This window comes from Siniperca chuatsi, linkage group LG23, assembly GCF_020085105.1.
Source record: "Siniperca chuatsi isolate FFG_IHB_CAS linkage group LG23, ASM2008510v1, whole genome shotgun sequence".
NCBI classification, from domain to species: domain Eukaryota; kingdom Metazoa; phylum Chordata; class Actinopteri; order Centrarchiformes; family Sinipercidae; genus Siniperca; species Siniperca chuatsi.
In genome coordinates this window covers 10,787,021-10,810,524 of record NC_058064.1, presented here as the reverse complement: position 1 = coordinate 10,810,524, position 23,504 = coordinate 10,787,021, and the positions used below count along the sequence as shown (strand labels likewise).

At 39.2% G+C, this 23,504-nt stretch overlaps 2 protein-coding genes across 14 annotated transcripts in view; one reads left to right on the top strand and one right to left on the bottom strand.

Annotated features, from left to right (window-relative positions):
* Window positions 1-2,035: 2,035 nt before the first annotated feature.
* Window positions 2,036-23,504, bottom strand: part of cacna2d4a (calcium channel, voltage-dependent, alpha 2/delta subunit 4a) — a 93,901-nt gene continuing 72,432 nt past the window's right edge. For 11 of the 13 annotated variants that reach the window (XM_044186443.1, XM_044186444.1, XM_044186441.1 and 8 more), the window contains 13 exons: window positions 16,569-16,630; window positions 11,529-11,543; window positions 10,891-10,935; window positions 10,582-10,644; window positions 9,492-9,562; window positions 8,408-8,483; window positions 8,178-8,230; window positions 7,246-7,301; window positions 6,631-6,651; window positions 5,961-6,081; window positions 4,988-5,103; window positions 4,235-4,317; window positions 2,036-3,900 (listed from right to left, as the gene is read on the bottom strand). In XM_044186443.1, coding sequence (XP_044042378.1) covers window positions 3,808-3,900; window positions 4,235-4,317; window positions 4,988-5,103; window positions 5,961-6,081; window positions 6,631-6,651; window positions 7,246-7,301; window positions 8,178-8,230; window positions 8,408-8,483; window positions 9,492-9,562; window positions 10,582-10,644; window positions 10,891-10,935; window positions 11,529-11,543; window positions 16,569-16,630 — 875 coding nt within the window. In that variant the 3' untranslated portion in view covers window positions 2,036-3,807. The remainder of the gene's footprint in view (window positions 3,901-4,234; window positions 4,318-4,987; window positions 5,104-5,960; window positions 6,082-6,630; window positions 6,652-7,245; window positions 7,302-8,177; window positions 8,231-8,407; window positions 8,484-9,491; window positions 9,563-10,581; window positions 10,645-10,890; window positions 10,936-11,528; window positions 11,544-16,568; window positions 16,631-23,504) is intronic. The other 2 variants (XM_044186438.1, XM_044186448.1) reach the window with 1 other exon arrangement.
* Window positions 19,402-23,504, top strand: part of lrtm2a (leucine-rich repeats and transmembrane domains 2a) — a 43,132-nt gene continuing 39,029 nt past the window's right edge. The window contains exon 1 of the mRNA XM_044186450.1: window positions 19,402-19,515. The gene's annotated coding sequence lies outside the window, so the exon portion shown is untranslated. The remainder of the gene's footprint in view (window positions 19,516-23,504) is intronic.

Sequence of the window (23,504 nt, the reverse complement as noted above, 5' to 3'; positions counted from 1 at the left end):
CTCCGCCAGGGCTGCCCTTTGTCACCGGTTCTGTTCATAATTTATATGGACAGAATTTCTAGGCGCAGTCAGGGGCCGGAGGGTGTCCGGTTTGGGAACCACAGGATCTCATCTCTGCTGTTTGCAGATGATGTCGTTCTGATGGCTTCTTCAAACCAGGACCTGCAGCATGCACTGGGACGGTTTGCAGCCGAGTGTGAAGCAGCTGGGATGAGAATCAGCTCTTCCAAATCTGAGGCCATGGTTCTTGACCGGAAAAAGGTGGTTTGCTCTCTTCGCGTGGGTGGGGAGTCCTTGCCCCAAAGTGAGTTTAAGTATCTCGGGGTCTTGTTCACGAGTGAGGGACGGATGGAGCGTGAGATTGACAGGCGGATCGGTGCAGCGTCTGCAGTGATGCGGGCGCTGTATCGGACCGTTGTGGTAAAGAAGGAGCTGAGTCGAAAGACAAAGCTCTCGATTTACCGGTCAATCTACGCTCCTGCCCTCACCTATGGTCATGAGCTTTGGGTAGTGACCGAAAGGACAAGATCGCGGATACAAGCGGCCGAAATGGGCTTCCTCCGCCGAGTGGCTGGGCGCTCCCTTAGAGATAGGGTGAGGAGCTCAGTCACACGGGGGGAGCTCGGAGTAGAGCCGCTGCTCCTCCACGTCGAGAGGAGCCAGCTGAGGTGGCTAGGGCATCTGATCCGGATGCCTCCTGGACGCCTCCCTCGGGAGGTGTTCTGGGCATGTCCCACCGGGAGGCGGCCCCGGGGAAGACCCAGGACACGCTGGAGGGACTATGTCTCTCGGCTGGCCTGGGAACGCCTCGGGATCCCCCCGGAGGAGCTGGAGGAAGTGTCTGGGGCGAAGGAAGTCTGGGAGTCCCTGCTTAGACTGCTGCCCCCGCGACCCGGCCCCGGATAAGCGGAAGAAGATGGATGGATGGATGGATCTTTAATTATGTCAAATGAAAAGTAAATGTAGGTTTATTGTCATCATAGGATATGTGTTGCATTGTTTTATGATCACATAGAAGAGATGTGATAATGATTTTGGGATAGTTACAGCCACAGAGCACTATTTTTTCCTTTTTTATGGGTTATACCTTAAAAAGTGTCTCAATGTTTTTTGCCTACTGTTTATGTAAATTGGGCTGGGGGGCTCTGACATCCTGTCAGGGAGCCCAGATGAAGCAGCACCCCTGAATACAGAAATCTAAAAACTGTACCGGATGATGGTACAGACAGATGAGTCATTTGTTATTTATATTCTACTGCATCATCTGAAAATAAAATAAAAAATCCTGATACTGTTCATAATTTCAGTTGAAAGTAAATAAAATCAAGGCATGAAGTAAAACTGGACATAGAGAGTAGAGATGAACAACCATCACACTACCTACTCTTTTTCTGTAAAGCATCACACAGCAGCAGTGTCTAGTTATGGTATTTTGTAGATGCAGAGATGATTTAAAGTCTTTAGATTATTCCTGTTTCTGGTGCAATATGAAAGCTCATTTGGATATAAGAGCTCACTTAGACACCCTAGTTCAGCTTCAATACAATGTCAATGTCTAATGTCTGATCTAAAGAAAGTTTTTCTTTGAAGAATTCAAAGATCTTGGTTTAAGGATTTCAGGATTTGTGGAAATATGTCCTATCTATCTATCTATCTATCTATCTATCTATCTATCTATCTATCTATCTATCTATCTATCTATCTATCTATCTATCTATCTATCTATCTATCTATCTATCTATCTATCTATCTATCTATCTATCTATCGATAGTTTGATTCAATACTTTTATGGAAAAATTGTTAGTTTGTTGTCAACGGACAGAAATTATTGGGATTTAATCCACTTCTCTATTGAACAGATTAAAGGAAGTCAGAAATTTGATCACCTTGCTTTGATTTCTGATAAATTTAAGTCTCTTTGAGTATTAGTAGAATTCCTTGATTCTGTTTTAGCCTGGTATTATTGTTAGTATCTTTATATGTGCACTGACATTAATCACTGACAAACAAAACAGAACACACACTGACAACAAATACAGTACAAAAACTATATGGATAATTTAATTTACTTGGTACAAATCATGGCTTCAGTCAAACAACATACAACGTGGACATATGTCAACCATATAATATACAGAATATTGTATAGTGGAAATTATAAACAAAAATGAGACAGATGAATGAAATTACTCTAAGCAAGACAGATCATACTGTAATGATGCACACACACACAATATGTATCTGAGTCTATTACATAAACAGGCAAATTCTCAGGCAATTTTGTCATCAGAGTAAGCTCAACTTAAAGACATGCTTTGTAAGTTGATTCAGAAATAGCATAGAAAAAGTTACAGGGACACTCACAGCCCAAAATACAATGAAATGCTGAAGTTCAAAATATGAAACACAAGCAAATACAAAAATACCCTATGCAATTGGATTTACACTGTTAATTTACATTGCAGTTACATACAGTATATGACATTTCCAAAATTAGGCAATTACACAATAAGAATTTAACAGTTTTTTCCATAATGACAATCTTATTTCCCAGAGCGCATTCCTTTTTTTTGCTTCAATCATGAATTTATAAAATTATATTGTTATTTATGCAAAGTAATAAGTAGCAGTTGCATGACCTTGGGGCCTAAGTATCCAAAAACTACAGTCTCCCCGAAATGCATTGTCACTGCCTCAAAAGACACCTTTTGTTTTAATTCCAGAAACATTTATGAGCATCTTTTGCAGGGTATACAATATGTACTAGATTTGCATTGAAACCATGTAACTGCATGAAAAAATATTATCTAAACACATTTTGGATTTAAGTTCATCATTGTGTTATCCATGTTGATTGTGGATCTACACCCTGTTTCCACAACGATGTCCAGCCAAATAGACAAACATAATTACATACAGTATGCACAAACACACAGAAAGACACAGCTGATAAAGACAGAAAGGCAGACATTTTTTTAAAAGATATGTCACAGAAACAAATGTTTTTAGGGTTGTCAACCAAGTAAAAACTCAAAACATTAGATCCTGAAGGAACTTCCCATTCTGATTTTGTGATTATCTTTATTACATTTTTGTATTTGCTATTACTTTCTTGGCACTGAGCCATCACCCTCTGAGATTTGCAGACGATTCAGAGAAATTAATATTGCAAAAAAACTTGTAAAACATGACTTCTAGCAGCAACACTGATCACACAACAATGCTTACCGTATATTGCTGTAGCCCTTCTCTCCCTTCTCTCATTCAGCGTTTAAAAGAGCATGTATGATAGTCTGTAGATGAAGCATTCAGGATAATAAAGTATTTGAGGTGTGCATGCTTGCAGCTGCATATATAATATGCACTTGTGTCTGCAATACTCAGTTCAGTGGGATATGGTAAATGAGAGACATATTTTCCCCCCCTGGACTTTGTTGCATCTTGTGACTCATAATCCCCTTTTATCAATGCACGTCATAGCTACCACCTGCATCTATTTAGTCCCTTTTCATTTTGAGATGCAAAGTGGTGTATGAGAAAGTAACTAATGGAAAAGTATCCATGGCAACAACAATTAACTTGCTTTCTTTGCAGATTTCAGTTCAGATGTAATAATTTCCAGGAGTAAATGCTCAAAAACCACATCAAAGGTCCATCATTAAGAGACTAGATTTGTGGTTGTCATGAGCAAAATGTGCAGTATTAGGTACTTAAAAAAATCCACTCGAGGTGTCCTGTGTCCAAACACATTTCTTGATTAATTTCAATCTCCTCCTTTATATGAGAAACAGCAATGTTGTCCATCATCAGGAGACAAGTGACGAGAAGGAGAGACAGGTGAGGAAGAGAGAGGCAGAGAGAGATATAACAACAGCTCCTCCACAATCATTGGCGTTCTCCTGCAGGGACAAAACAGAAAGGGAAAGTTTCTGCCACGACTTCAGCCTTTAGATATTTATTCAATGCAATCAAGCTAAATATGATAGCACATATAGAAGCTTTGATTAATGCCAACAATACAGTTGAAGACAGTAGTAAATACTATTTGGTGCACAGAACCAGTGTAGCAAGACAATGAGAGGAGGTGTGTTTTATCATAATTTAGGTTATGAAAAAATTATTGCATTATCAAAATGTTCTAAAAATTGACACTTGGTGAAAGCTGCTGTACACTGGCTGCAGATGCTGGTTGATGCAAAAGTTATTCATGGGGTGGACCAATGAGAAGCTGACCTGGGGGTGGTAGGCGTGGCAGGACTCGGGGCGTCTGCGAATCTTCTGGGACCTCATCCTGTCACACTTCACTGAGGCATTATGTACAGCGGGGTCAAGGAGCAACAACAGGAACAGGAGAGGTGTCTCTTGAATTCTCATTCAAATAGTAATACAAAAATTTTGCACTGAAAATGACATATTTCACAAATGTATACACATTGGGCCTCAGAATTTTAAGTGAGTGGGGGGAACATGGTGCAAGGGTAAAAGCTTAATCAAAACAGTGTTTAGGAGTGAGAAGCTGGTAAGAGATCCTGTCCTTGTTGCAACATTAGTGACAACCTGCTTGTTGGTTTGTCTACACCCTCTCCAGAGCAAAAGTGGGAGTTTGCAGCAACAGAAACTGCAGTACAAAGGGAATTCATTTGGAGGAAAGTCAAAAAGGGCAGCAAACTGATTATGTTTCTAGGTACATTTGGTTTATTTAATTATAATGTACTTTTAAAGGTACACATGTAAGCCACAGCTCTGTCCTACCTTTTCTTCTGCTACTAACATGCAGTGAGTTATGCAGTGAAATATTACCTGCTCTACCAAATCTGGTAAGTGTGCTTGTGTTCAGTAGCTCCCAGTGTGAATATCAGTGTTGGTGCTGTGATAAATCAAAACAAGCACACTCTAACATTATCTAATTTATTATGGGTGTTAAGGTGAGATCATTTCTCGAGATGAACCAGCATACTCCATGAATTCCAAAATATCAAAGGATATATTTGACTTCCTTGGGCTCCATGGTAATGGGTGGGTACTGTCTGGAGCAGTCACAGTCTGCCTGCACCACCAACATCAACAGGTTGCTCTCTGGTATCTGTTGCACCACAAACATCCTGACACACACAAATGCGTGCATATAAAAAGTGTGAAAATGTGCACATAAACAAAAGCAGAGAAAGAAAACCTCTATTGAAATGTATGGCATAAACACTTTGTCCAGTAGGGGGCGCCAAGCCAAGGCAGATACAATGTCCACAATGACTGTTACATTGATAAAAAATAATAATAATATGAAAAACCCCAAATGATGTCACATAATCATTTATAGGATTATTTCTATGGAAAAAATAATTTTGCAAAGTCACTTGACTGCATGAGTTGGTCGTACTGGGTAAAAAAAGTGAACTAAACACTTTGAAATCTAAGAACCTTGCCCAGCAGTGATACAGTAAGCAGTGTTTGTGCTGCGTTAGACCTCTTTTCGCCTCATGAGGGCATTCACACTTAACCTATGATCACAAACCGGCTGAAATAATATAGTAACCGCAGAACCACAGCTTCTCTCCCTGTTTCTCTCTCATCTTTAAACACATACGCTGTGATGCTTCCCTCTCTTTCTCCTCTTCCCTCTCCTCTTGCCTCTCACTGTTTTTCCATCTCTCTTTCTGTCACCCACTTTCCCCCATCCCTCTGTTTTGTCTTAATACCTTCTCTCAGTCTTCCAGTCTCTCTCTCTCTCTCTCTCTCTCTCTCCCTTCACATGCTTCTCTGTCTCTCTATAACCTTGTGCACCCTTATCTAATTCCATTCCTTTCTACTTATTTCCCCCTTCCTGATACTCTTATAAACACACACTGCTCTTAGTATGCAAAGCAGAGCAAAGCTGTGGAAAATGGATTTTGGAAGGACAATTTTACATGACTGGTCTAGGGCTTAGGGAGGACTACACTGCAGTTTTGTGTGTGCTTACTTCTGGCAGCGTCCACACTTAATAATGCTGTTGGTCTCTTTGACTGACGGCTCGTAGACGAAGCTGGGGTACTCGGTGTCACACGGCTGCAGGATGTCCCCTTTTTTCTTCTGAGCTGAGGCTAATGGAGAAATAGATATGGGTCATTTCTCGATATTGGGGATATGAATAAGTGTGTGTGAAAGTGTATGTGTGACGTTTTGTTGGTGGCTTAGAGTGTGTGACAGGAGAATATGGATACTATTTAAGTGCTCCACACTCCAGCCATTTATTGCTCTTTCTACCATGACCAGAAATACTCTAGTGTGCTGTGTACTACAAACAAAATTGAATTTGGTGTCTGTGCACAGATAAAATGATGGGTTTAAAAGCAGAAAGAAGAGCCATAATGGCTTGTCGAAATTTCACGTTTGGATGTGAACTAAATTTCGTCAGTCTGATTTCCTCAGAATTACACTAGTTCGAGTCTAACTCTATGCTTAGTTCTTGTTTTTCAACTTGCCAGTTGCCCCTGTTCCCACTGAAAGCTACTTACATAATCAGACACACCTAATTTCATTTTGTTTGAAGTATACTACAAACACTACACTACACACAAAATGCAAAAAAAAGGGTAGCTTTACAGAACACTGATCTTCCTCAAAAAAAAAACTACAAGACAGATACTCACACACACTGAAAGATGGCTTGGCTGAATGGAGGGATGATGATGATGATGATGTGGAGTAGGAGGAAGAGTGGATGATTGACAAGTGGAGTAACGAGGAGGGTGAATGTGTGATCGACAGAGAGACAGAGGCAGATGAGAGGTGAGAGGATCAGAGAACACGAGTTGATATTCCAAAATGGCCTCTCAACTGGTGATCAATGTTGCACACAACTCACAGTAAACACTCCTGGCATTGAACTGACACGACATACGTGTGTCATTGCTGTAACATGTTTGCGGTGACTGGTAGAACAGAGTGACATGATGAAAATGAAATGTTTTTTTTTGAGTGAGTGAAGGGTTGATGGTGAGCATTATTAGCCCAGACATTTATGTTAATATTTAAATATGATTTGGGATCCCTTAAGAATTTATTTTCCATGTAGATGATCTGTGCATTATTTATTATTTTAACTGGTTTAAAACACAAATACTGAAGTAATCCAGATCTGCTCTGAAGGTTGTGATGATTTATACATATGGATGGACATTTCTGAGTACAAATAGAGGGACATTTGTCATAAAGATGGATAGAGTTTGACCTTAACTGGCCACATTCTTTCTAATATAGCTCACCATCAGCGAAATGCTCCGTGTGCCAGAAGCCACAGATATTAAACTCCAGGAGAAACCTTGCGAAGAAGAGAGAGTGGACAGAGAGAGGCAGTCAATTAGGCAGTCTTCATTATAGACCAAAGCAGATTGCAAGCAGATTGCATGCAGCTTTCAAAAACTGGGCTAAGACCCAAAGTTGTGTCATGGGGATATTAAAATGGGTCCTCAAGTTATTCAGCAGTAATTTGTAGCTTTGGTAGCTGTTTTTTTTTTCTTAACTGGATAACCAGCCTGTTCTTTTTAGTGAAGCTGCTGGATGTATCAAGTGACTTTAGCCTTACCAAGTCGTTACAATAAAAATGAAGTAGTTTTTCTAAATAAAAAGAAGTCAATAAACATCCCATGATCCAATCTGGGTTGATAACTTTAAGGGAATAGTTCAACATTTTGGGAAATATGTTTATTCGCTTTTTTGTCAAGAGTTAAATGAGAAGATTGAGACCACTCTCATGTCTGTACGGTAAATATGAAGCTATCGTCAGCAGCCAGGTAGCTCAGATTAGCATGAAGACTAGAAACAGGGGGAAAAAGCTAGCTAGGCTCTGTTCAAAGGTAACAAGCGAGTTGTTGTTTTTATTCTTTGTTTTTTTTTTTACAAACACCATATAAAATGTTAATTAGTGAGCTGTAGAGATGCTGGTGGGCGGAATTTGTTAGCTTGGGACAGAGCCAGCCTAGCTGTGTCCCCCTGTTTCCAGTCTTTGTACTAAGCTAACTGACTGTTGGCGGCAGCAGACATGAGAATGGTATTGATCTTCTTATCTAATTCTCTGCAAGATGTCAGACTATAATGATTTTGTGTTGTCAACCAATGATACATAATAGCAAATGTGAACAGAAAACCCCTTTATTTTGGACATACTGACATTCTGGTTGCCCCTAGCAACACTTACAGCAGGAAGTTGGAGAGGAACCACTTGAGGGCTGAAGCCAAACCATAGAACGGCTGAAGAGATAGATAGATAGATAGATAGATAGATAGATAGATAGATAGATAGATAGATAGATAGATAGATAGATAGATAGATAGATAGATAGAAAGACAGATAGATATATTATAGTTACTGCAGAATTTACCATTATGGTAATAATATTGTACACAGAGTGAGTATACTGTACGTACACTGAGAAGTGGACGGGCGCTGCTGACAGAGTGCAAGTTCATCTTACACATGGCCTGGTAGTCGAACAAGGACACCCTGAGGAAACACACACACACAAAAGCACATGGTGTTGCTCTTCAGGGAGTATTTCACTGGCTTACATCGATTGCTTGACCCCTTTGAGTCTATTACACACAGCATCGTATAGAGCTTAACCTTTGTAGAAACCCTGATCCCTAACTTAACTTGGAAAAGAAAGAAACCTGAGACAAAATCATCTCAGTGCTAGAATTACTTTCCTTTTTAAACAGAGGCTTGACCCATTGTTTTGACTTTTTCTTGTTTTCATACACTATCAATATTTTGTCTTTATGCAGGTAAAACCACAAGAACATACACACACAGACGCTGAAGTTCATGCATACTCAAAGCTTATGTAATATCCTGTGTTAAATGAAGCATGATGAAATCTTTTAGCTGTTTAAAAATAGCACATCACTCATGAGATTTCAAACATAAAAGACGGGTAAGAAGAGGGAGAAAATTCCAGAGCAGTCAAAGAAGCTCAAAAGGGAAAAGCAGGGATATCTACACCACAAATACAAAGATGGATGAATTAGCTACCCTCGGCACGTAAAGAGTACAACACAGGGCAGAGACTCTACCATTATATAGCAATAAAAACTATAGTCTTTTATAGAGTCTCTATAATGACAGTAAAGCACACCCTCCAGGCTATGGGTTTCATATGCATACTAATGCATAGCTTAGGTGTATAAGAACCAAAAAGTAAACAAAAACATTTGCAAGTCACCTTCCTGCATAAGACAATACTCAACAGCAACCACCTCTGTTTGTGATGCAGCATGTGGGTGACATGTAATCAAATTCATGAGCCAGATTCAAATGCATGGTGTTATGAGCATGACACACCGGGATGCATAATATGGCACGTAACATTGCAATGAGGGGCCACTGCAGCTTCTTAGAGATTTAGAGAAGCTTACATGAAGTTTAACATGCTTGACAGACAGACAAGACAGAGAAGCAGACAGATGCACAACTATCCTGTCAGCTAGTCAAGCAATGACAACCAGACATTACCTTTTGAACATGCCCATTCTGATTAGTGTGGTCATCACTGATCCGTCAACCTCGCCAAAGAATCTTCCCGCCTAGCAGAAATGAGAAAGGGCAAAAATGATCTGTGTGGCTGAACAAATTAAGCTCATATCATGATAAGCTGACAGAGGGATTATCAGCTCCCCTTCTTGGTATTCATCCTTTCCACTTTCACCTCACTGTGAACTGTATGATCAATTATTCATCCAAATATGTTATATTGTAGCAATGTATCTTATCACACATGATTTTGTTGTAGTGTCTCCTTCACATGCACTCAGTGGAGGTGGGCCACTACAGGAGTCTTTTTAAAGGAATAGACATTTTGAGAAATATGCATATTTATTTTTTATAGAACATCTATTTTTAGATGAGAAGATTGATACCACTGTCGTATCTGTACGGTGAAAATTAAGCGCTGGCCAGCAGCCAATTCGCTTAGCTTAGCATAAAGACTGGAAACAGGGGTAAACAGCTAGCCTGTCTGAAGTAACAAATCCGTGTACTAACACCTCTAAACCTCCCTTTATTTCCATAATAAATATTAAATAGTTATGTCTGTTGAGAATATATTCCTTGTTTATGAACTTTTGTCTTCTGTCATCTGATTCATGAACACTGATTCATTTTACTGCTTACACTTATTATTGATGGTTACTGTGTGTTATATGGGCCCAAAGGTCATGAAAATCATTCTAAAAATGAATATAAGGCAATGGAAAATGCAAATATATTATGTGGTTTTGAGTCCTGTTCATAGCTAGTTTGCCTGTTGGACACTGTCCTGGCCACAGCCACGATATCTGCACTGCTGGTTAACAGTGGTTCACAGAAAGGTGGGACTCCTAATTGAATCACAAGGAAAATGTAAGTGATTGCGAGATCTATATATGTATTTCTAAATAACAGGCACAACACTTTTTAAATCTGTATTCCGAGTGTGTTTCTTTTCTTGTTAGGTAACGAATATTGACAGGCGTAAGCGCTCTCAAATAATCAAGTCAAAGACTAGAAAGCGCATGTTCTCATTGTGTGTGTGTGTGTGTGTGTGTGTGTGTGTGTGTGAACTCACATCATTGCGCTGTTTGGAAATTAGGACAAAGCCATTATTGTCAATCACGTAGCACTCGATATCCTGAGATGAAAGAAAGAGACAGCGACAGAGAAAGCAATTACTTACGTAAGAAAAGATCTGTGGCAAACACCACTGACAAGGATAATAAGGACAAAAAATTTACTTTTGTGTCTCCATATAGTAGCAAAAGATAAAACATGTTGAAGTTTTTGGCGCTTGAATACCAAGACATTATGTAGTAATATCATCAATTCATGCTAGCTTTTATATTCACTACATATCAGACAAACAGCAAGATATACTCACAAAGCTGTCACACCGAAGAGGACAAGTCCCCTCTACATTAGAGCACTGGAGAACAGACAAAAACCCCAATTAAATAAAAGTAATTATTTGTAATATGCTTCACCATTAACAAACAGAAGAAGGATTTCATTGAAAAAATATAGGTGAAAGTGATTAGAAGTGTGATATGTGTTATTATCTGTTGAGTATGTGTATGTAGAGCAGGGCATGTTTGTGTATGTGAGGGAATGATTTGAACACATGCTCTGCCTGTGTTTGTCTGTGGAGGTGTTATATGCTTGAACATGTGTCAATGTAGACAAGTGCATGTGTACGCGTGAGTGTGAGTGTGAGTGTGAAAAAAACGTGTCTGTGTTGGTGAGAAGGTGTAAATTCGTGTGTGATATGTCTTGTCTACCTGTGATGGGCTCCTGAGTGTCTTGTTCGCAAGTTTGTGCATGTTTAATTTCTGCATGTCTGTGACTGTGTGTGTGTGTGTGTGTGTGTGTGTGTGTGTGTGTGCGTGTAGTCTTTTTTAACTAGAGTGTGAAGCTGACTTTACAGAGCTCAGCAGGTGCTGAAGGTGTTAAATGTGGTTCTGTACAAAAATGAGAGTGATGTTTTGAAAAATGAGGAGAGGGGAAATTATGCATACTTACATCTGTGTCACTTGGCTGAGAGGACACAAAAAGAGGAACAAAGAAAGATAAAAAAAGAGAGAAGAGAGAGAAACATTACTTCAATTAATGATGTGTAAGTCAATGCACTGACTAGACTGTCTCACTCTGTTGCTATTAGTTTGCTGTTGACAAAGCCATACATCTTCTCAGAGCACACGTTTCAGGAATGGATCAAAGACTGCAGTTTTTCTTTTTCATGAATACCGATTTTTGTCAATTTCATTACGTTTTTCAAGCAGGAAAGAAATGTAACAAATCAATTAACATTTAAATCAAAGTAAAAAAAATGAAAAACTTGCAATAGGTGCTTGCTGCATCTTCCATAATAATAGGATTTACTGTATTTACTATATATCAGCCTTTGCAGGGGGACAATAAGTTCTCTATCAACACTGTCTGTACATTTCGCTTCCTAACAATTTCCTTCATCAGTGGAAGGGTCATGAGTCAAAATGTTAATAGTTCTCCTCACGACTTTATGGTCACATCTCATGTCTACAGTATGTGTGGCTTGGTGTCTATGGACAATATGTCTTTGGAATCATGGTCAAGCTATATGGAGCGTGTCAAAGTGAGAATGAGACAATCTATCATCCTTTTCAGTCCTATTACAGCAAAGTGTCAGTCTTTCTCTCTGCTTCCCATCGCTGCCTCCTGAAATAAACTACAATTCAGTGAGTGGGCCGACAGAAATGATGATCCTCCCCCACATGTTTTTGGAAAATAGCATGGTTTGATGAGGGACAAAAGTTTTAGGAAAGTATATCATATGTTTCTGCAAATTATGTAAAGTCTAACAAATCTAAGTCTAAAGAACTGCTAGTGAAACCCATAGGTCACAATGTTTATTAGACTTAACAAACAACATACTGAAGATTTTTTGTTCCTGCAGCTTTGGGCAGAAATTGGACCAATAATTTAAATTTTGTTGTGATTAGTTGCACTAGAAAAAAAGGCATGGGGTCCTTGAAATCAAAAAGGGGTTATCTTGGTGTCATTCATTTGCTCAGAGAATTTACTGGAAAACTGCCCATTAGATTATTATTATTTGTGTGAACCACTGCTAATGAAGTGTCCAAAGTGGAAAAGGTTCATCCTCAGGGGAGAATGAAATGCATAGTAAATTTCATGGAAAAATGCCTGTTACATTATGATATTTCCTGTGTACAAAGAGGATTTTTACCCTAATGGTTGCTTGAGAGTCAGGTAAAACAAAAAGTTTATTCTCTGTTGGATCACCAGATGAATTAATATTAAAACTGCCAATTTGTTCATCTCAGCTAGCTGCCTTGGACCCTCTCTTTGTTTTAATGTTATCTCCTCTATAAGCAACGATTCTATGTCTCATCCAGCCTCTTTATCCCTCAGAGCCATGAGCCATTCTAAATCTGGGCAGCATGTAAGAGGCTGTTTCCCTGGATCCTGTGTTGGTAAATGTGTCTCGTCTGGGAGCTCCAGGGGGAGTCAAGGTGATGATGAGAGCATCACTTATCACGCTCATTCCCTGAACCTCAATCGAACAGTTTCTCACTGCAACTGATGATCCTGCTGTCAGCTCACATACACACTTGAACTCAAAGTAAGCAACACATTACAGAATAAGAAGTTTCTATTTTGTACTGTGCTTTGCAATGCTATTATGCCTGCTTTTACAAATTATCAAATCGCATAAATATATTTTGAAGAAAGCTGCTCCATATCTGAAGCTATGTTTCTGTGATTGCACTAATTACACATGTATACTTTCATTTCATATTTCAAAAGCTGCAGTGCAGTGCTATCACAAACAGAAACATTATGCAGAAGTAACAAATATGGGATTATAGAGAAAGGGAAAAACAGCTTAGTCTTGTCCATGAGATAAAGAGAACGTCAAGATGTGAATGGCAAAAAATCTATCATCTTTTCATTCTCATTATTATCACCTCAGAGCCTCTCACTGCATCTCTACTCGCTGTCAGACGAAATATAGCAGCAATGGACTGTGAGAGACGTATGGGTCCTTACACTGTAGGATTCACACTGTATATTTTAATGTGATGTATCTTTATAGAATTGTGGCTTTACAGATTTAACCTAGGTGGGAACACAACATGTCAGTGGAGCAAGGCGATGAAGTACACATATTCAAAGTCTTTCTTTTTTATTCCTTCATATTTATACTAGTTTCTTTCTCTTTCACTGTCTCTCTTTTAAACACCATTGATGTAGACACACACACACACACACACACACACACACACACACACACACACACACACACACACACACACACACACACACACACATTGAGACATCAGACAAAGCAGTTTGTGCTGTACAGAGATGTCAGAACATTTTCCTATTAACATTCTGACTGATTCCTATTAGATGGCAGCTCATGTTTTATTCCCACCCTCACTAATTCATAATTCATCAACTAATAACATTTTATTTTAAGGTAGTCAACCTTATACTGTAGCTATAAGGTCAGACAGGGTTTCCCTCACTTATGGAACGCTTCCCCTGAGATCTGAGGACTTTGTACAGAGTTCCTTGCAATGATCACTTCAAACACATAACGATGAAGCTAATTTGACGTTGTTAGCAATTAAAGAAAACCAATTATTAGTTAATTGTGACTAAAATATTTCTCTCACAAATACCTAATGATGGAGCAGTGTGAAAAACTGGGAAAATCAATACTTTTTAAGGCATGCATGAATATTTACCATTGGATAAACACAAAAAATAAAATAAAATAAAATGCTCGGAACATCTTTACTGCTACACAATACATAGGCAACATGGATGAAGAGTCAAAGATGAAATGTAATCCAAGATATTTTCTTTCTCTTAACACTTACAGCCAATATGACTGTTTAGGTAGATGGCTGTGGCTGCCATGTGACCAGTTATTGTACTTCCTATTTCATTTAGGATTTACAGTAGCCACAGTATTTTCACCCCCAGGGAGCTGAACACTTAAAATAGACTGCAGAGAGGATTTCACACACACACATACACATCCATGCATGGCTGGACACACATATACAGGCAGGACAAGCACATACTGTGAGTGCATGCACACAGAAACCTTATGAAATAAAGTTGCTTGACAGTGAGTACACGACAGGAAGATAAGATGATTATGTAAGCTATCTGAGGAGAAGAGGGAGGGTTTAGGAGAGTAGATGAGGAAAGAAGGAGGGAGTATAGGACATGAGAAAGGGGGAGGACAGACAGCATTGAAGAAAAGGAAGAGAAAGCAAAATGGGGGGAAGAATTGAGAAGGAGGAGGGGAGAGAAGAGGAGAGAAAATTGAGAATTTAGGCAGAAGAAGAGAGTTGAAAGTGCACACTGTAAATGAGAATGGGAATGACTTTCTATACAGCATAAATCTAGCGGATAACAAGGCCGCTGCAAATGATGCTAATGAGTTCTTAGTTGATGAATATGGACATAACAACACACTTGTGCACAGATGGTCATGCATATGGTCCCTGTCAATGTGACACACATTAACATTAACAGACACATATACAGTACTCTATTTTTCATACCTCACACCACAAACACAGATACACACATGGAAACACACACACACACACACACACACACACACACACACACAAACATACACTTGAGAGCTGTGGTAGCTATCCATCATTTAATGGCTAGCCAGCAGGTTTAATGCTTTTTTAAGTGCTGTCATTTACAGCCATGAGAGCAGAGGAGGGGAACGGCCAAGCTATCCAACACCTGCTACCGCAAAGGTGTTACGCCAAATTAAGCAAGTTTTCCTGAACAAAATGTTTTCTTGAAAGTGTGGAAGAACTCAAAAGACCCTAAGATCCTCCACTGAAACTAACAGTGGTGAAATTCTCTGAGCAACACACAAAAATCCAAAAAATCAAAATCAATTCTAATGATGACATTTAATCCTTCAAAATATGGAAAACACTGCATTAAGCGTTGAATTAAACAAAGTGTAAATGCTGTAATTACCAACTAATGGAGCAGAAAAAGAACCTGTAATAATCCTTGACTCCTTGTCGTACAGTAATTGGTAGCAGAACAGCCTGGTGGTTTAAAGGGATATTCCTGAATATAGAACGGAGGCCATGGGTTAAACCTCTGAGGCAGATATTGTATTCATCAATGGCCATGTCCTCTACTGAACAAGATATTGAACGGCGGGTCATTCCATCACAGGAATTTGGTGTTCGGTAAATGCCCACAATGTAAATGTGAAATTTTAATGTCAAATCAGGAACACAACCTTTGACAATGGTTAAAATCAAACCTACAAGCCTAAAAAGATAAATGCCTTTTTGAGTCCACTGAGTCTGAAATCAGAGCACTTTAATGTAATCCTTTAATGTGACATGAAAATAAACTGTTGCAGGTTGCTGTATGAGAGCGGTCCGGTAAGAAATCTGGGTGAGTCATCATTTGGGAGGGTGGGGGTGGGGGATAGTATTATTCTTCAGTAACTGAAGAACAGCATGATTGTGTTGTTTGTATTCTTCAAGCACTGTTCAAAATAGCTGCTAGAACCATAAATACAACAAAGATTTATCATTAGTGCAAGTATTGTACCACAATCAACTTGTTTTATAGGGGACATTATAAAATATAAACAAAATGGTATAAAACTCTAAAAATCTCTATAAAAAACTGAAGCAATAATGCAGTAATCACAGGATTTAAGTACCAAACAGTGCACAGTGGTACCTGACATTCATCATTCTTTTTCTTTTCTTTTTTCTCAGATGGTGACATCCACTAAATGTCACTGTTGAAGTTGTAAATAGCTAGAAGTCAGTTTAAAGTTATACTCAAGGGTGAGTTTTTCTTTATTCATGCTTTTGTTAATGTCACGATTCTCATTTTGGAATCAAACTCCTTAGATCAGAAACATAAAGGATTCATTCTATGAAAGGTCCACCGGATAACAATCTGTCTCTATTCACAAAAATTTGCAAGAACCGTTATAGTGGGGAACACTTGCATCACACTGAGCCTGTATGTACTTACTTGTGCTGCGATGGCCCAGAATCTGGACTCAATCACCTCCAAAGTCATCTGGACACCGATGGCTGCAGAGAGAGAGAGAGAGAGAGAGAGAGAGAGAGAGAGAGAGAGAGAGAGAGAGAGAGAGAGAGAGAGAGAGAGAGAGAGAGAGAGAGAGGTGCATTAAGTAAACCTGAACATAAAACAAATAGATAACATGAGTTAAATAGATAAGTTCGAAGAGAGGATAAAGGTAAGTGGAATGAAAAGGAGGAAGATGAGGAGGGTAAAGGAAAATAGAGAGAGTACAATTTGTTTAATAGTTACATAGTTACAGTACTTAGTGGAGGATGTGACAGATGTAGTGCACATATGGATAGAGGAAGGGAAACACCTCTGCTACTGAGACTGGGGCTTTGAATCCCAAAGTGCCTTTCTCTCCATTGCAAACATTATTAGCTCATGCTGATAGTGTCATGGCAACGACATAGAAGCAGGAAGAAAACAATGTACACCACCTGTGGCTAAACAGCATGATCTTTTCAGTATTTCAGCAATCTTTTTTTATTGCACTCTCTACCTTTGTATCCATGTGTTTTCAAGGTGCATAGTTGATCGATTTCTGAGATAGTACTAGCTTTTTCCTGAGCTTTCAACCAAATCACACAGTCTTCATCAGCAGATGGATAACAGGTTGTCACAGAGATGGATCTGTTAACATTCCAGCTCAGCAGCTGTCCATGTGATACAGTTGAAAGCTTTTGAAAAAGTGGACTTTTAGTTTTTCATGTTTTTTTCATCAAACTTCTATTTCAAAAGGTCAAGGTGAAGTTTGATGATGAAGACCATGTGATACAGTTGAAAACTCTGGAAAAAATAAGATTCCTAATGCTACAATCACTTCTCTCTGATATGAAGACTGCACAGCAGTACTGTGATAACAGTTTTGATATTGTAGTAGTAATAATACCAGTAGAACTAGTAGGAATATGTAAATAGCATTAGTAACAGCATTGGTAGTCATAGACACCACTGCTGTGATAATATTTTCAGTTTAAGTAGTAGTGATTCCCTGAGAAGTTACGGTTGTAGCAGCAATAGTAGACCAAAAATGGATAGGGAAAATTTAATTCCAGCAGTTTAGAAGAAAGAACATTAATGAGCCGATTAACGGCCCAGGGTTAGAGACTATATCTCTCTCTCGGCTCTCAGGCTGGAGGAGTAGAAGAAGACCTTCTGTACAGATCAGTTCTGCCTTCAGAACTCAACTTGTGAAAATCCACTTACAGTAACTGGCCTTCTGAGCCTCAGTACTGCTGTGTGAACTGACTATTCTTAGACAGTGTGTGTCTATACACGTGTATGTGCGTGCCCAACCTCTGCCTACAACACAGCACTCTCAGTCACAAAACATTAAGCCAAGAATTAGTGTGTGTTTGTACATGTTTCACATACACACACACACAGCGGCAGAGTGATTGCTTGTGTCAGCTTAGGGCTGTACGTCCATCAGCATTTTAGTCAGCGTGGTAATGCAAAAAGGAACTGTAATTGCATAAGTTCTCAGTGCACACATACTGTATACACCCACGCACACACCACACACACAGCAAATACACATATACACACACTGCGATGGAAGATATGACACTTCATATTAGCATCAAAGACTCAGCGTTTTTTTTCCCAGCGTGCTTTGTACAGCCACGAAGGGGAAGCCTCTATGGCGCTCACAATACACAAAACACATATAAACAAACATGCTTGCACACACACCCACCTCACCTCACACATACTCGCACATACATATACCGTATACAGCATGCACTAATACCCAACCACACACATCATGTACGATAATAAATACACAGAGCAGAATAATTATTTTAATGTTGTCATCTGGCAAAAGGGCTTTATTATGAAGGAGATTAGTTTATGGATTAGTCATTTTTAGGTCTGGTTGCCAGGGGTAAGGGGAAGAGTAAGGGACAGTTTAAGTGGGAGGAAAATAGAGAGCAGAGTGAAAGGGCTGGCCACTTGTTTTGTTGGTTGAAGATAGATAGATTTGGAGACATTCAGTGTTTTATGGTCAAACCTTAGTCATACATTAAAGGACTATTTCAATTTCAATACCTCAGCTCAGGGTATCTCCAGATACCGAGTACCAATTCAATGCCAGTGCTCTCTTTTTTCCATATTCAATGTCTGTGCCTCATTGCATGGGACTCAATGGAATCCTTTCCATGTAAGGTTACATGAGGCCACAAATTGCTATGGCACTAAAAAATTAGTTAGCAGCCCGACATGATTGAATGAATGTAACTTAAATTGGAAACAGTGAATTGTATAACTACATTGAAAAAGAAACAACATTTAAAGTGGATTGGTTATGTCATGACCGATAGTGCGTCCGATCATTGCATCCCTAATTGCTAATCACTTTGCAAATCATCAGGGCCGTGGCTAGGATTTTAGAAAGACATGAGTCCAAATTTCCCCAGCACAACCCCAACCACCTATGAAATTTTGGGCTTGCCACCAACCGAAGTATAACTTTTTCAAAGTAATAAAAAACTAATCAGAAAATTTGACATTTTATTTAATTTTTAAAGTACCCCTCCAGACACGTTTTAAAGTATTTAAAAATACTCTGCTATGATTAATATTTTGTTTAATATGGTTATCCCCTAAAAAAAAAAAAAAATCTGAAAAGGAGCTGGAAGCACATCTACTCTTTCTCCCTCATTGAGAAATTCTGGCTCTCCGAAGGCCCGCCCACCACTGCTGCTTGCTAGGTTGACCGGTGCCGGTGAGAGCATGGATGTGGGTGAGAGAGCGGTGTGAGCGTCAAGATGGCTTGAGTTAGAGGAAACATCAGAGAGATTCAGCCATACATGTCTGAGCATCAGTCAGACCCAGATGAGGAGTCTATTGTGCACCAGAATCGGCAACAAGCAGACGTATCGGAATGGTAATTGTAGTTAACATCTTTTATTTGTTTATGTTGTTTGTTAGCTTGTTAGCTTGCAACTGGTAGTGGCTGATACAGCGTTAGTGGTTGTGAAACATACAATAATATCTACTACAATGTTACAGTGTGCTCACATTGTTATTACGTAACATTAGTAGATAGTTGAAGAGAGCTCCAGAGTCCGGTTTAAGTTTCAGTAGAGGAACATTATTGTTGTAAGGTAATGGAAATGAAAGAAAATTAGTGGCTGTCTGGAGGAGTAGAAATAAATACATAAGAAATATACTGTATAGCAAAATGGTGGTGAAAATGGTCAGTAAAAATGTAATGTATGCATAATTTGTAGCTAAAGAACTAAAATTACACACACTGGTAGGGTAAATGTTCAGTAGTGTTTCATGTAAGTTCATAGCTATAGGCTAAAAAGTTCAACACAGCTTACTCAATTATGCTTGTAAAATGCTATTAGGTGATAAATTATGGATCACTGGGAAGAATAAACCATGAGCTGTATGTACTCATGGGGATCAGTCTGAATATTATGACGTGTTCTGTCTGAGGGTGTGTGTCTCAGTTTGTGAGTGTCTGCATGTGCGTTTGGTTTATGTGTGTGTGTGTGTGCGCCATGGATTCCGTCCAATCTCTTGAAAATCAGTCGTGATGCTGAATCGTGGCTGTAATCAGCCTGTAATCAGCCATGTACACAGAAAAGTTTGTTTAGCTGATTGGGGAGTTGTTTATCTGTCGCTCATATGGCTCCACGACGGCAGTTCAAAAATTTCCAGTGTTAAAATCTACTGACAGATATGGACAACCAGAGAACTGTGTTGGTTTTCAATAATGAGGATTGTTATGTGAATATGTGGAAATTCCAGCAACACATTTTCATATGTGATCTGCCATTTTGTCACCCATGAAGAAAAAATATCACATGTATGGATGCAAAATCACTGCCCTTTCATTGTACCAAAAGCACATGTGACCTTCCATGTGATATTCTAGATGTGATCTGTGAATTTTTTTGTTCGGCTATTTAAACACCCTCTCCCACACATCTCCTCTGCTCACTAGTGCTGGTGACCTTGAAGTTGTTTCCCTCCACTATGATCTCAGATGTAACACAGAAAGTGTTGGAAAGCCTTCATGGAGGGCAGCAGTAATCTGCGTTCTTTCCCTCTCTGAGTTGGAGGCTGATAGGCCAAATCTAATTAAAACCATCACACTGATCCCTGTGTGTGTGTGTGTGTGTGTGTGTGTGTGTGTGTGTGTGTGTGTGTGTGTGTGTGAATGTGTGCAGTAATAGATGTTTTTTTCCCATGCGTTCTGTTTGCATACAAGTGTGTACACAAAGATATGAATAACCTTGCATGCATGCAGTGGAGATTGTGTGTGCTCATGATCTTGAATGTGTGTTTGTGTGTGTGTGTGCGTGTGTGTGCGCGCGTGTGAGACTGTATCTTGTACATTCATAGTCTTGAGCTGCAATTAGCGTGAGCTGCCAATCACAGTTGAGTGCGCTTTCAACAACAAATGAAAAAATGAGGAAATAAATAAATAAAAAATTCAAGCAACCAAGAGCTAGAGTTAATTGGTTATTACACTAATGAGATAGAGGGATGAGAGATGGAGGGATGCGAAATGTGAACGATTAGGAAGAAAGAATGGATGAGAAAAAAAGGGGAACTGGAACAAGGGTAAACAGACAACAGGACGACAGAAACAAAGATGGAGGGGTAGGAGGACAGAGGAAAAAAAACAAAAAAAGAATGACAAACACTAATAGACATAGAGTGAAGGGGAGACTAAGGCATAATCATATGGACAAACAGTGCAACATTTGAGTAAACAGATCCTATACTGTTTTGGTGACATTGTATATTAACAATTAAGTTAAGCAAATGCATTTTAAGTTGTGATCACTGCATCATTGCATTTGCAGCCTTAGAACACAGATAGACCCTGTCTCCTAAAAATTACGTTGATATATTACTAATTTGCAACAGCAAATACATTTGGACAATTAATGCTGCTTACTTTCTTATCAACATAATAAGGAAATGTTTTTAATAAACGTATCTGCAAAGTTGCAAAACATTCACTAATAATGTGTGCATCTTATTTGTTTTTCCTACAATAACTGCTTGTAACAACTAAAGCATGATTAACATTTTTCCAGTTATGTCTAGGCAACTTAAAGCACCTGGTTAAGGTTATGGAAAGATTGCTGTAATTTTTAGGAACCAGGGCTGCATAGTCTTGCCACCAAAGCTTACTATAATTGAACAGAGAGACAGAAAGAGACAGGGAAAGGTGACCAGTTTGCTGGCCTTTTGCTAAATGGAGCATTGAGAGTGTCAAGTGTCTGACAGCCTGTGAAGAAAGAGAAGGATGGTGGAAAAAGAGAGAGGGATGGCAATATCTATCTATCTATCTATCTATCTATCTATCTATCTATCTATCTATCTATCTATCTATCTATCTATCTATCTATCTATCTATCTATCTATCTATCTATCTATCTATCTATCTATCTATCTATGATTTTCAAGTTGTATTCTTTACTTGGTTGAAACAGAGTGTAGTGACTATGCAGTTCTATAAATGGGTGCCTGCGTGTGTTCACACATTTCTGACATTGTTTAGTGCATTTGACTGTGTGTGTGTGCGTGTGTGTGTGGGTTGTGCTGAGGTGGCACAGGAGGTCAGCTTGTGTTAAATGACCAGAGAGCAGAGCCGATGTTGATGGTTCCCTTAGCAAGACCCTGGAGTCGAGGCTAAATATATAGGAACACACAAACAAACACACACACACACACACACACACACACACACACACACACACACACACACACACACACACACACACACACACACACAGAGTCAATAAATTAAACTGGCACAATGGCTCTGGTCTCTAGGCACAGAGGGGACACTGAAAATAAGGCCACTAGTGAGGAGGTCATTTCGTTCTTTTCTGTTTCTCTTTCACACAAATACACACACAAGCACACACACACCGAATAGCAGTAACAAAAAAGGGAAAAAGAGCAAGGAAGTAAGAGAGAGAAGAGAGTCCAACACCAAAGGAATGAAGGACACACACATAAACAGACAGACAGACACACACACACACACACATAAACACACACACACAATGGACCAAAAACAGAAGAAGTGTGAGCTGCAGGAGGGACACACACACGTGTATGTGTGTGAGTATAGAGACAACAAAAGAAGTGGAGGTGGGAGGTGAGAAGAGGAAAACAAGAAACAAGGAGTGAGGGATGGTTTGTGTGTTTTTAAGAATGTGTGAGCACTAGCTCTTAATTTAAAATTCACGCCTACGTTTACGAGATAATTCTGGTTAATTAAAGCTTGAGTGTTATTTTTGTAGTTTTGGCCATCATTCCTGTTGGTAATAATAACACTGTACTCACCAAGTGACTGCCCTCTTTGAGAAGGTTTCAAGCCTGTTTTACCTCTGACCAAACCCAGCATCACTGATGACACCCAACAGTGATGTCACAGTGTACTGACACACCCTGGAGTACACTTCTACATCACCGCATCAAGGTGAAAACCACTGGAGGTTGGCAAAAACAAGATTTTCATGGGGTATTAAGCGACTCTTTCATTTCTGAGATCTGTGAACATGGCGACCTCACAAAAAAGAATTTAGAAGGGACAAGAAACACGAGCAGTCAGATATCATACAGGTTTTAAGCTAACCATCAAGTTTGCCAAACTTATTTGGAAGAGAAAAGAAAGGGAAATGGTAAAATTATGACCCTAACAGTTTGCCTCTGCAATAAGGGATTGTTACAGACACTTCAGTTTTACCTCCAAATTGAGCGTCTAACTTTGTTGTAACATTGTTGCTGTGTTCCCAGATTTCAGCAATAACTTTGGTTAGTACAATGTTATCATGTTATCATAGAAATGACGTTGTAATGAAGTGGAATTTTCCTTTAAAAGATAAATACCTACAG